General features: G+C 48.5%; 6 protein-coding genes across 6 annotated transcripts; 2 read left to right on the top strand and 4 right to left on the bottom strand.

Moving 5' to 3' along the window:
* Positions 1 to 314: 314 nt before the first annotated feature.
* On the bottom strand, positions 315 to 734 carry J7337_012049 (uncharacterized protein; the record flags this gene model as incomplete). Its single annotated transcript, XM_044829580.1, has 2 exons — positions 315 to 621; positions 697 to 734. The coding sequence occupies 2 exons, from the start codon at positions 732 to 734 to the stop codon at positions 315 to 317; spliced, it is 345 nt and encodes a 114-aa protein (XP_044676255.1).
* Positions 735 to 3010: 2276 nt separating this feature from the next.
* On the top strand, positions 3011 to 4786 carry J7337_012048 (uncharacterized protein; the record flags this gene model as incomplete). Its single annotated transcript, XM_044829579.1, has 3 exons — positions 3011 to 3293; positions 3348 to 4155; positions 4285 to 4786. 3 exons carry the CDS (start codon positions 3011 to 3013, stop codon positions 4784 to 4786), a joined length of 1593 nt encoding a protein of 530 aa, XP_044676254.1.
* A 1632-nt stretch (positions 4787 to 6418) lies between these two features.
* J7337_012047 (uncharacterized protein) lies at positions 6419 to 7864 on the bottom strand (the record flags this gene model as incomplete). The annotated part of the gene is made up of 2 exons (XM_044829578.1): positions 6419 to 6876; positions 7096 to 7864. 2 exons carry the CDS (start codon positions 7862 to 7864, stop codon positions 6419 to 6421), a joined length of 1227 nt encoding a protein of 408 aa, XP_044676253.1.
* Positions 7865 to 8075: 211 nt separating this feature from the next.
* J7337_012046 (uncharacterized protein) lies at positions 8076 to 9038 on the bottom strand (the record flags this gene model as incomplete). Its single annotated transcript, XM_044829577.1, has 2 exons — positions 8076 to 8590; positions 8681 to 9038. 2 exons carry the CDS (start codon positions 9036 to 9038, stop codon positions 8076 to 8078), a joined length of 873 nt encoding a protein of 290 aa, XP_044676252.1.
* Positions 9039 to 12059: 3021 nt separating this feature from the next.
* J7337_012045 (uncharacterized protein) lies at positions 12060 to 12673 on the top strand (the record flags this gene model as incomplete). Its single annotated transcript, XM_044829576.1, has 2 exons — positions 12060 to 12118; positions 12169 to 12673. The coding sequence occupies 2 exons, from the start codon at positions 12060 to 12062 to the stop codon at positions 12671 to 12673; spliced, it is 564 nt and encodes a 187-aa protein (XP_044676251.1).
* A 114-nt stretch (positions 12674 to 12787) lies between these two features.
* On the bottom strand, positions 12788 to 13480 carry J7337_012044 (uncharacterized protein; the record flags this gene model as incomplete). The annotated part of the gene is made up of 1 exon (XM_044829575.1): positions 12788 to 13480. One exon carries the CDS (start codon positions 13478 to 13480, stop codon positions 12788 to 12790), a length of 693 nt encoding a protein of 230 aa, XP_044676250.1.
* Positions 13481 to 13654: the final 174 nt, after the last annotated feature.

Below are 13654 nucleotides of genomic sequence, written 5' to 3'. Positions count from 1 at the left end.
ACTGTAAATGGCATTACTCTGAAGAAAGATGTACAGACCCTGCTTTATCGTTATTTCTTGATACTCTTTCTACTGTGAGCCAAGATTTCAAGGGCCCAAATAGCTCTATCTCAATATTGGGATTACATAGTGTGGAGTTGGGTGCTACAGGTAGCGAAATTGACACTGGTACGGATACGGGAAAACTCAAAAGATATATAATTCGCGATGCGGAATACCAGCTTATTGTATCAATCTCGAAGGACCTCCACTAATTGGGAATCCATGGGACCATAGCAACACTGAAGCACAACCCGACGAAAATCCAACAACCTTTACCCGCCTTCGGCTACTGTAGCTCGGGGACTCAAAGTCTGAGGACGGGGAGACGGCTTGTGCTTCCTCTCCCTCTCCCGTCCGCGTTCTGCTTCACGTTCACGTTGACGCTGACGTTGCTTCAAATCGTTTCCCGCCTGTTTCATCAAAGCCTTGCCTTGGAACTGAGGATCGTTCATCCACTGAATCCATGGTTTCTCATCAGGACGTGCTGGATCTGGAGCCCAGCCTTGCCAGGGAGTGGCTTTAGCTGTGCCGTTCTCCGCGACTGTCGTCGTCGACCCCGTGTCTTGGGCCTGGAAGAGCCTTTTCCATGGCTGTTCTTTTTCCATCTTGAGTGAAGTCTATAGAGTCGTGAGCATGTTTACGGATGACATTTACCGAATAAATAGAAGAAGCTTGGAAAGGGTCCCGTACATTTTGGGACACTGCCGGTTTGCAAAATAATTTCGTCAGGTCTTTATACAATAGCTGTTACTGGTAGCTGCGCTGCTCAATGTTGCAATTAGGTTAATGGCGGCAAGATGTTGTGAAGGCTGGAGAAGGCGGTGATGATTTAAGTCCTACTGGCACAAGGCAACCTTCTGCTTGTATGCGCGTATTGCCGACGTAAAATCAGGCTCGGGAAACTGAAACACCGAGTACATGATGGCACCACTACAATGCCCAAATGCACCGTTTGTGATGCCAAGCAGCATTGCATTGAGCCGTCAGGTGGCCAAATCTTTGCAACCTCGCAACCCATGTCATTGAGGCTCTTTGCTGCACAAAAGTCCAAAAAGGTTGAAAGAAGCATAACGCGAGAGGTAGGAATACATACCTGCAGTGTGATTCAACTGCAGTGAGTCGAAATCAGGCTGTGATCATCCTTCATGCATGCATGCTTTTCCCCGCTCCAAATCACAAGACAACCCATGCATGGCAGAAGCCTCAATGGCTGCCCACAAATCACAGTAATCCACGCTTCTTTGCGGCTGAAGAAGAATCTGCAAGATGAGGGATTTCTTGAAGAGTCTGGGGGACCAAGCAGGCTTCTGGACTCTGGAGAGGAAGATGGTGTCGATGCTGACCACCGATAGGCAACGCTGCAACAAATAGAATCATTGGGACTTTTACTTTGTAACTGTGCACCAGCTTGCATTGAGAGATAAGGCAAGATAGCTACTTCCAGGCATTATATCACTCTTAGCACATACGTCAACGTAGACATGGTGATATGAAGTTGTCACATCAGTGTCTGGGGGTATCTCTAACCCCCAGGAGGACCAAGTGGCTGCCTTGAGTCTTTAAGCGCTTTTGATCAGCACACATATTTGGCAGTAGAACGGAGCGTCTTCTAGCAATGTAAGGCTAAGGTCTCTCGACACGCTGACCCAATCATGTAAGGAATTAGGCCGGGGGCGTCAACTAATTGCATCGCATCTCTGCTTTGGTGAAGATGGTAAGAAGCTTCGTTTTTAAAATTTGATCTTGACTGGGGAGATATTGCTAGCTGTGATTCTTCATCTCTTCTTCGTTTTCCTGAGTAACTGTATACTTGGCCCTATACTAAGCTGCCAACTGGCTCCAAAATGTTCAGCAAACGCCCCAGGCCAAATACCCTTCCTCCCGGTGGAACAAATACTCAACCTCACCACCCTGAGTCCCTCTATCATAAGATTCATCAGCGGATAAGAAATAAACTCAAAGGACCAAGCGTCGAGTCAAACATCCCCGATCCTCTTGAATATAGTACTGAGCCCGCTAAAACCACGCCCGCAAGCATCTCCTCAGCGGCTACTGCTGTTCATCAGGACATCAGGTGAGACAAGCCCTTTCCACAAGACCTGAAGGTTAGCACTGACTTCTGGATCATATCTCTAGCACTCGAACATGGGAGAAACCACTCCTCGAATTCCAAGATCAGGTCGGGGCTGAAACCTACCAAAGGATCATTGTAACAGAGTCCATAGACACATTGAGCCAAAAGCTGCACCAAATATCTATCAAGTCGACTGAAAAGTCGCGCTATGTGTCTCCTGAGTTTCTTGGCCTGCTTGAATCAGTAGGTCCCATCGCCACTGCGATCGCTCCCGTAACTCCGGAGATAGGATCTCTCGTCTGGGGGAGTGTGAGTATCCTGGCCGAAGTAAGTCAACTAGCTTGGAACGTTCTATGTGACTTTAACTAAAGAAATTGCAAACAGAAGGACAAATACTGGCTATCAAAAGATATTCACAAACACCTGGTTGACATCTGCAAGGAATTCGATAGATGCAAGCGTCTTCTGGAATCATACACCGACAGTGCTGGACTAAAAAGAGAGGTTGAGGAGTTCTATCAAGAGGTGGTCAAATTCCTCGGTTTCGCAATTCAGAGTATCCAACGGCGTAAGAAAACCCCTTCTACGCTAAGTTCGTGGTGGAAAAGCACTGGATAACGTGGTTTTTTGGATACTGAAGCTAACCCAATCTCAGCCTCGGTCTCTTCACCTCCTCGGGAGCATGTCAAAGATCAACTCAACGGCCACATCGCACGAATAGAGCAATGCTTGAAGAGTATACAGAGAGAAGCAAACACGTTAGGTCATCAACGCCACCCTGGGCAAGGACAAAGTGATTCACAAGTCAAACAAGATCAAGATTTGCCTCTAAGCACTTTATTTGACATACCGCAAAATCGAAAATTCTCTGGAAGAGACGATACACTAAAAGCGATGAATGACCAGATGCTGGAATCGAGTGGCCAGCCCCTTCAAGGAACTTCAGTTTTACTGTTTGGGCTTGGAGGGATGGGTAAGTCGTCGATCACCGTCAAGTACATCTACAACAATTATAAGAAGTACGAGCCATACATCTTCTGGATCCCCTGTGACACTCGGCAGAAGCTCATGGCGGCTGTTCTTGTAGCTTGTCAGTGGCTGAAAATACCACTAGAGAACTCGGATGCCGATCTTGCCAAGGCACCTGGTGTCTGGAAATATTGGCTTGAACATTCTGGTAAGTCCGTTTTATTACCAGATACAGCGAGGGCCTGCTGACATTGTCAACCAGACAAACAGTTCATTGTCGTTTACGATAATGTAGAGGAAAAGTCTGTGCTGGAAGAGGTCTGGCCGAAAACTTATTCCGGCACTATCATCGTCACCAGCCGTCGGAGGGATGTTGCCGCTGACCTCGTTATGCACGAACACGAGATAACTGCCATGCCTCCTCTTGGTAGTCGCCATCTCCTGCTCGACTTGCTGCACCCTTCGCTACAAGAACAAGCCGAGAAAGATTTAACAGTGGTTGATAAGATTTGCGAGTTTCTTGACGGCCTCCCTCTAGCCATCTTACTCACATCGTCGATGATTGATGCTTGCAAGTCTTTAAGCGGTATCCTTCAAAGGCTAGAGAAATCTCGAAAGACGCTCTTGGAATGGTCCGACGAGAAAAAGAAGAACACACCGTTGTCCTTGATGCTTGTCTGGGAAGCCAACATCAAAAATCTTTCTTCGGATTCACTTCAACTTCTACATGTTATGGGGCTTTTGGATCCCGATAATTTCACAGAAGACATGGTGTCGCCTGAGATAGTTGCTTCTCAATCGTTGCCTCTCCCTGCAGACGAAACTTCATATCTCTATGCCCTTGCCGGACTATCCGAATATTCACTTGTGCGCGGGGACAGATCATCAATTTGTATGCATCGTTTGCTACAGGATGTCATTATCGAGAGAATGAGCCCAGAGACGTTGAGAGAGTCTTTCAACACAGCTGTGCAAATCTCTCTTGCTGTTTTCCCAAAACAATCTGATGAGGGTCTTTTGATGTCTTCTTTCTGGCTGCAGTGTCAAAAGTATCGCTCGCATGTTGAGTCGTTGGAACTTCGCTATAAACAGCAGCGTGACCGCCTAGATATGCATTCTGTCCATTTTCCTGAGCTAGCCTATAGGTGTTCTTGGTAAGAAATCACTCGGCTCTGTAATGATTATACTGACGCAATTAGGTCAATGTATGAAAGCGGTGACTACATCCGCGCCAATGATTTGGCCCACACAGGCCTTGAAATCCTGAAGCACGTCAAATGTGAGACGAGGCGGTTGCAAGCGGATCTCTGGACAACTATTGGCGGAGCTCAGCTTCTAGCGACAAACTCCAAAGAAGCCTACGACAGCTTGAAGGAGGCTCTTGACTTGAGGCTGGGCGCAGTAGACGACGGTCTAATGGAACCTGACCATCCTCAAATTGCCAACTCGTATATGAGCTTAGGTGCAGCAGCTGTTGGCGTCGGAAACCTGGACGAGGCGATCGATCTTGGAGAGAAGTCTATCGAAATTCGTTCGGGGAGAGAAGAAGAGCAGATCCAGATGCTCGCAATGTCTCACCATAACGTTGCCTTGGCTTCGCTCTGCGCTGGGCAACTAGACAAGGCAGAGAAATTCTCCAAACGATCGATCGAGTTATCTAGGACTAGATCACCCAGCATGACAAAGGAGCAGCGGCTGTAAGATTGAAGTTCGTTTCTATGATAGTTGGAGAAGGCTAATGCTTCTGACTAGGGCTATGGATGCACGCAATGTTTATGGCCTGGCAAACATCTATCTCGCCCAGGGTAAATTTCTCGAGGGCAGAACAAAGCATGAGGAGGCACTATTGATCAGACAAGACGTATTCAAGGAGAAACACCCTTATACAGCTTGCTCTTATTGGAAGCTCGGATGTCTTTGGCAAGCCGAAGACTGGCAAAAAGCTGTGTAAGAACTCCTACTCTCTTCCTTCACATTAGTTTCGTTATTCCTACTTCTCCAGAATCTAACAGCTCAACAATTCTAGGAATTATTATGAAAAGTCAATTGAGATCTACAATTCTTTGTCGCTAGTACAAGCGCCATTGGGTAGGAGTTTGCATCACCTAGGTAAGCTGCTCCTCCAGCATGATCCTGACAAGGCAGATGTTCATATCAGACGGGCTGGGGAGATTTACACTGATCTAGGGGGCGAGGATTTTGATGCTGAGGAGGAGGAACCCTTTAAAAAATATGTCCATGCATTTTATAGTTGAAGGCTATCCGTCATGAGCTTGAACGGGCTGGTAGGCGATTTTGTCTTGGAAGGAAGCACTTTGTATGAGCTTGATAAATAGTCTAGGAAGTTCCAAGCCGCACCCGAAGCTGAGAGGTTAACACCAGATAAAGAATCCTGACCAGTCCGGATACTCCAATCACAAGTGGTATCATTTGTCCAGCTGCCAAAACATTTTGGTAATCTTGTTGGGGGTTCCACCGCAATGTCAGCTCTACCATGGCTATCACATGAGCCTGGGCGAGGAGAGCCACTGCAATCTGAAGCCAGGTCTGCCAGCGAGGTTTCGAATCCCGCGTCACTACCCCAGGCGCACCCGTGACTGGTATCAGGTACCCCAGTGAGGTTTTCAGTCCGTCCTGGGCGACAAGCACTGAAACCCGTCGTGTGTATGCGGCCGCGACGACTAGAAACACAAAACCTCCAATAGAGCTCATGACTATCCCAAAGATACGCAAAGCCATGATCTTCCATCGGCCAAAGAGCATGGTTACGTAAACACAATCCGGATGTTGTTTCTGGAGTCTGAGGGCACCGCTGGACCAGAACCAGCAGCAGTAAGCGACAAAGGCGCCGAAATTGATCACAGCGACGGCTCGCCGCGGTATAGACGCTCGGTCATTGACAAGATCGGGCAGATGATGTGATGTGAGAAAGCCGCCGAAACTGAGCGAAAGGACGACGATGACCTCTGGCTGATAGATGGAACGGGTTGCAGTGAGAACAACCAATGAAATCAGAACGGCGCTTTGGAATAGCTGCGAGGTAGCTTGCGTAGCGGGCGCTTCAGCGGGGACGTAGATTTGAGATGCCAGTGATGTGAGCCATTGACAGTAGAGGCCAACACGGATCCCGATGCCGTAGAGATCCGAGTTGTGTGGGAACTTGCATGTATCCTCCATTGTTTCGCTCCAGTCTTTGCAGGTGTAGCACAGGTTAACGCGTCATTTTGTTATACGAATACAGCAAAAGCGACCAAAAACAGGTAGATCGCTAGATAAGTATACAGCCAACAATACGTCAATTTACCCCCAGAGTGAGGCTGCAGTGTCCTCTGCTCATCCCTGTTCCAGGTTGAAGGTGGCTTGCAGATACTTCCAGGTTTCCAATAACCCAGGCCCAACCTCTCTACCCTGTTGCATCCTTGCGCCCGTCATGCCACACACGGGCGCCTCCTCCGCGCGACATGTGCACGCAGCATCCCCCCATTCTGCGCTGACACGTGTACACAGCCAAATCCAGTAACGCATGCGCCAGGGCGTCTTGTCAAACTTGGGAAATACACAATGCGCGCCAGGCAAGCCATCCACATCCAAGTAGATCTTGCTGTTGGTCTGTTCCTCGAAAATGCACCACATGACTTTTGCCAGGCTGTAGTTCTCCATCATTTGTCTCTCGGGGTCTGTTGCGTGTGCGAATTGCTTGAAGTAGCCTGATTGCGGGTTTGAGTAGAATATGCCTTTGGGCATGTGAGCTGGGTTGATTGGGCTCTCGTCCCAGGCTTGGGGTTCCTCGTCTGATGAACTCGGCCAAGCATTCGGATGCAGCCAGCGTCGCGCTGAGCCGCATTGCTCCAAGTCAACCAAAACGATGTCTTCCTTTCCGGTTATGACCACGTTGTCGAGCCTTAGATCAGAATAAAACCCGCCCTGGCAGGTATGAATATGCTTCAGCGCGCTGGTTAACTGAAAAATCCACTTCACCTTCGTATGCATGCTTAGTTGTGATTTCTCACCAAGAGCGGCACAGTCCTTGAGCCGGTTGAGCAAAGAGCCGCCAGTGTGATATTGCAGAATAAAACCGCAGACTATAGTTTCATGTCTGTTTGGCACTTGACGTGTGACGATAAAGGATGGTCTGGATATAAGGTTGGGATGGCTTGGTAGTCGAAGAAGTTCTCGGAGTTCGTGGTACAGCCGTGCTACGACTCTGACAGCGCCTTTGAACACGGCTTGCGTACCATCCGGAAGTAGCACAACAGATACAGAGTCATGCAGTCTTCTGACAGCTCTGAGTTCTTCCAGTCTCAGCGTAGGTGGCATCTCCAGTGACAACGGCTCCCAGAGCTGCTGGAGCCTGGATAAGCTAAGGTACCGACGCTCGAGCTCGGTATTAGGACAAAGCCAGACTCCGGCATCTTCCCCGGTCGTATCAAATTCAAGGTGGAATCGAGAACCCAGAGTAAGTGTTTCCAAAATAGATGACAGGTTGCGGCGTCTTGACCACGCTTCTAAGCGAGAAGCGATACTGCCAGCCAAACTTTCAATTGTTTGTTGATGAACTGTCGTTTGGCCGGTTTCTGGATATGACGCGGCGAACAGCGTGTCGAGAGCCTCATCGTCATCCTTTAAAACACAAAGAAGATGGTATGGGGGATGTTGTGAGCCTGGATTATCAGCTAGAAATGTCACATAAAGTGCATTGTAGTAGTCGGCGCTAAAGCCTTCGATTCGCCAATGACGCAAATGGCGAGAGCCAAAGGAAAGTACACTTGAAAGATCCATTCTTTGGGGTTGAGGAAGTAAATTTAAGCCGCGTTGGGAGCTGTCAAGCATGTGCTTATTTAAGGCTTTGAAAGCTGTAGACTAGGTATCTGGCATTCTGCCTTATATTAGCCGGCAGAATTCCACACGAAAATACGTCGAGAAGATGAGGTGCTTATCCGAGTGCAATTGTTTTCTCAATTTATTCAAAGACGCCGTATAAGGGACAGCCCTAGAAGTCCATCATGGCTCTCCGCCTGTTCTCAACAGCCCTTTTCGAGACTTCGATATTAGGCGCGATCAACTCAAACGCATGAGGCACGCCAGGATAAACATGCAGCTCAACAGGAACGTTCTGCGCAAGCAGTCTCGCAGCATACGTGACGACCTCATCGCGGAATATATCAAGATCTCCAGTGTCAAGATAGGTCGGTGGCAGATTGGCTGTATTTGTTGCCCTAGCGGGAGCTGCGTATTGCGAAACAGGGGCATCTGGGTTCCCTGCTTGGTCTCCAAGAAGTCCCGTCCACCCTACCCGATTCTCTGCGGCCGACCAGGTAGCGAAGGGCTTCAGAACTTCATTCTCTACTAGATTGCGGTCATCGAGCATCGGGTAGATTAGAATCTGCTTGGCTAGAGGAGGCTGTAGGTCTTGGTCACGGGCGATCAAACCCACGCCTGCAGCGACACCTCCACCTCCGCTGTACCCAAGGAGGGCGATTCTTGCCGGGTTCACATTAAAATCACCTGCTCTATTCTGTAGCCAAAGCAAAGCAGTATAGCCATCTTGAGCGGGAATAGGGCCCTTGAATTTAGGAGCAAGCCGATAATTGACACTGAAGACAGGGATAGATGTTTCCATGACCAGTTCTGACAATATCTTTGCTCCCGATTCGGCTGAGCCCATTATCATGCCTCCTCCGTGAAAGTGAAGAAGAGCTGGTCCAGGGCTCGATTTTGAGTCCCTTTTTCTAAAGCTGACGACTGTAATGGTGTGGCCGTCGGAAGTATCGATTGGGTGGGTGGTCTGCTCCACGCCGGGATGAGCTACCGGTTTTGGAATGAAGGCTTGCATGGACGTTTCACGTCTTCTGGCAGAGCCCTCGATATCATCTAAAGATAGAGGCTCAAGCTTGAACATTTTTGCAAATGCATCGTGGACGGCCTGAAACTCAGGGTCGTATTTGAGGGCCATTTTCAGATTCTGAGCGGCGTGTCTATTTAGAAAAGGTAGATTGTATTAAGCAGTGAATTTCAGGTGCGATATTTTCCATTTCTTGGGGCTGAGAAAGGATTAAATAGTTTTGAAAGGTTGCCGGGGTTCTTTAACAGTTAACCTAATGTTGACTAGTACTATGGTATACCATCAACATGACCCGAACCGAGCCGGAGCTCAATTCTCACTCATACTTGCCAACCACCCAATCGATGGTCTCTAGCTTCAACTTAAGTATGTTTTCTGGATCTATAACTGTTTCTATCGGCGCTATCTTCAAAAAGACACTTCTGCCAGCCTCTGCAATTGCCATTTTATCAATATGCCCGAACCAGCAGAGGCCGTTGAAGAGTTGAAGTCTATAATCTTACTTTTATGCCTTACTTTTATGTCTTACTTCTATACCTTACTCTTATGCATTACTTTTAGGCCTCTTGATTTTAGGCCCGTATTCTGATATAGGATTTCTTAATATGCCCTAGTCAAGGCTGATCTCTTCTACCTGTAGACTTTGGAACTATCCCGAGATAGCATAGGCTAAACCAACACCTTAACCCCGCAATCCCGGATTAGTAACGTTATCAACCACTCGCCTTTCACACTCTCAAGATCCGACGACCACTGACCGATGTTTGCGCAATTTGACTTTACTCGAGGGGCAGGGTCATGCAGAAAAGCGCGTGAATCATCACCGGTCCTCGGGCGCTTGCATCCCATGTAAGGCCACAGTCTCACCACAGTGGCGAAATCACTCCCACTGCTCTGGGCCGAAGTCGACGCAAGAAATGCGATGAATGTCGCCCGATATGCGGTAGCTGTTTGAATCGTCGGGTCTCTTGCAGTTGGCGTGGCAGTAGTGAGCGTCGTAACCAGAAGTTCGATGTTCGGGCTGGTGAGAGGAGTGTGAGTCCTCAGCTAGAAAACGGCTCCCATGACGAGGCCAGCGGACCTAGCACACCGAGTGCCCTTAGTGAGGAGTTGATCTTACAAAACGGAAACCGCCTATCTTCTCCGATACACATTAACAACAGAGGTGCCTTCAACGAATTCCTCCAAGGCCTGCCCTCATGCTCAATGACAGGACTGCTCGAGGTCCTCGACCAGGCTACGTCGAGACTAGATCAGGGCCGAGAGTTCTCGATGCTAGCCCAGGGTTTCGAAGCCTTGGCAAGTTCTCGCAGTATGCTGCATGCCTGGCTCGCGTGTTCAGCTATCATTATTTCGCAGCTTCAAACGAGCTGGCGTATTCACGCTTTACAGCAACACAGCGATGCCCTGAAGCACCTTCGGTTGAGTACGCGGAGTGAGGAGAGTCTTACGCAAGATTCTAATATCGCGACTGTTCTTTTACTGCATGTATTTGAGGTAAGCACACGGCGCTTCATTAGCTTGTCGGAAGAGCTAATACAGCCTAGCTCAACTCCTCAGCCTACGGATATACTACCGGATATTGGAGTTTGAGATGAAACACCAGCTAAATCATTGGTCAACAGTCAGACAAGGGTCACTTTTAGTTTGTCGGAAGACCGAATGGAGCTTAGTCTCGCTCGAACTCAATCTCTCTCACTTTTCTTTTCCCATCTGGATGATTGATCTGCTGGTCACCTGAGGCCGTTATCGCCTCTAGCCTTGAGCTTTAGTGCGTCGGAAGGCCTCTTTGGGTTTGGTTCGAACCCCAGGTTTTCGTGCCACAATGAACGACCGGCATTATCATCGGCAGGTTGACTATTCTCGCTGAACTACTTATCAACAGTCGAATCGACAAGTCTATAAAGACACCTCGCCGTCTTGAACAATGACTTCAGCACCAAACTCATCCTCACATCACTCTTAACAATCCCTTCTGAATCACCATGGAGGAGAATCACCCTTGCCACTCGGACTATCAAATCGTCCCTGGCACAGTCTACCTCGACACTCAACCATCCCACAATACCAACCAACATGGAGAAATCATCCTTGTTCCAACTCCATCCAACAATCTAGGCGATCCAATCCGGTGGTCCCTCTGGCGAAAGAGATGTCATCTCTTCTTACTCGTCATATACAGCACCGTCATGACTGCCCTCGGAAACTGGGAAAGCTCTGTTTATGTTGATATTCAGAATGCGCTTGGTACATCGATTAACCAACTCAACATCGTACTGCTTTGACACTATTGATGCTTGGTGTTGGAAATGTCTTTTTCACACCTCTTTCTCATAGTAAGTATCTTGGCCCGAGCAGTACACGTGCTAATGTTGGCAGAGTTTGGTAGGCGTATTGCATATCTTTCTAGTCTGGCTGTAGTTATTGGCTGCCATATCTGGCTTGCAACTGCGAGGAACTCTGGTGATTTCATCGGCGCTCATGTCCTCTTCGGACTCTGGCGTGCACCTTGAGAAGCTCTTGTTCCCATCTCGATCGCTGATATCTTCTTTGCTCATGAACGAGGTTTTACCTTCGGCATTTATGCCTTTAGGTTATCAGCGGGCTCTTCAGTCGGTCCAATTTTCTCTAGTTACATGATCGAGACTCTCGGTTGGCGTTGGGTATACTGGTGGGGTGCTATCTTGTGTGGTATACTCTTCGTTGCTATCTTTTTTTCCTTTGGAGGAAAGTAACTCTATCAGAGGCTCGGAACTACCCCAAGATCCAGTCCAAGAGTCTGTTTTCGAGGCTATCCAACACGATTAGAAAGGAGAAAAACGACTAAACTCTGCATCTACCAATGGTAGTGTATACAGGGCCGGTCAAGTCCTGGAGACAGACTCATTTCGTCTACAGTACCGCCCGTGGGTTGTTCTCCCAGGAATTTGGGGGCAATTTGTCCGGCAAGTCTATCGACCTCTGCAACTAGCTTGGTTTCCAGCCATTGTTTGGATAAGCTACAACATTTCTCCGTCAGATTGTCGATATACTTACCTAATGCAGAGCGGTCTCCAGTATGGGGCTTGCGTATCATGGATTACTGTCTTGGGAACCACTACAGCTTCCATCTTAGGCTCATCACCATATAACATGAGCAATGAGGCCTTGGGTCTGATCTGGCTGTCACCTCTCATTGGCGGTCTCTTCGGGTAAATTTCCTTCACAACACAGCACTACTAGAGTGCTAACCTTCCATCAGAGCCTTGATGGCGGGTCCTGTCAACGACAAGCTTGTCCTATTCCTCACACGCCGAAACCGCGGCTGGCTGGAGCCAGAGTTCCGTCTCTGGGTCTTCATCCCCATGGCATTCCTAATGTCAGGCGGTCTCCTGCTCTACGGCGTCGGTGCAGCTAATTCGTTACCTTGGATCGGTCCTGTTGTCGGCCTGGGACTCGTTGGCTTTGGATTGACTGTTGCAGCTGCGCTTAGGATGGCGTATATTGTTGACCGTTACAAAGAGGTTGATGACGAAGCTATCACGACCGTAATCCTGATCAGGAACATCATTGGTTGTGCTATGACGTTTGGCATTCAGCCTTGGATTGACAGCATGGGTGTGCAGGATACTTTTATACTGGTCTGTTTCTTGTCTTTTTTCATCGCTGTGTTTGCGGGTGCGTTCATCATCTGGGGAAAGAAGTTTCGCATTCTTACCAAGATGGCATATCTGAGCTTCGCGGGAACTTCCTCTTGGGAAAACTAAATACGGAACACTTGTTGAGTCAATCATATTCCCAAACGCCCTCGGTTATCTTGTATCTTTCTTATACAGCCATTCCCATAGCCAACTGTACTTTCCCGAGACATAATCAATACGTTACTCCTTGGTCAAGTCCTTCAGAATCTTTCGGCCTCTCACACAATCATCCTCGTGGTTAGGCTCTCTGCTCGTCTCCTCAATACCGCCCTTAATCCACGCCTGCACAGCCTCATGCTCATACAACCGATCAGCATACTCCTTCGCCGCACCATCCAGCTCAATACCAAAAGTCTTGACTCTCGAGGCGATAGGAGCATACATAGCATCCACAATCGTAAACTTGTCACCCGCCAACCACGGTCCACCAAATTTATCCAAGCCCTCTTTGAAAAGCTCATTGAAGCGGTTGATATCCTTCTGGAGCGCCTCACTGGGTGTCCCAAGCTCAATCCTCAAGCCAACATTCATAGAGCACTCATCGCGAATGGCGTCAAAGCTAGAGTGCATTTCCGCAGCGGCGCTACGAGCAAAAGCACGTGCTGCTGCGTCAGTCGGCCAAGCAGCGGGGTATTTCTCCGCGATGTACTCGCAGATAGCTAACGAGTCCCAAACAACAATTGAAGTTTCTCCATCATGAAGACAGGGGACTTTTCCTGTTGGTGAAAAGGCGAGGAAGTCGGGTTGACGGCGACCAGGTTTGAAGAGGTTGAGCTTCTCGTCGAAGGGGATGTCGAGGGTTTTGAGGAGAACCCACGGTCGCATTGACCAAGACGAGTAGCGCTTATTGCCGATGAAGAGTGAATAGGTCATTTTTGCTCTGATTTTCGGATGATTTGACGAGATGAGCATCGCGAGGTTGGAGATGGCTTTTATGGTGTTGAGAAAATGCCCCGCTGGGGGCTCTAGTGAGTCATCGGCACGCCCTTCGTGTACTCCCTACCGAGTACAGGATTTGTAATCATAAACGAGTTACTGGTCTCTATC

The sequence above is a fragment of the Fusarium musae genome, chromosome 9 (genome assembly GCF_019915245.1).
Source record: "Fusarium musae strain F31 chromosome 9, whole genome shotgun sequence".
Lineage (NCBI taxonomy): Eukaryota > Fungi > Ascomycota > Sordariomycetes > Hypocreales > Nectriaceae > Fusarium > Fusarium musae.
This window is presented reverse-complemented; position numbering and strand designations above follow the sequence as displayed.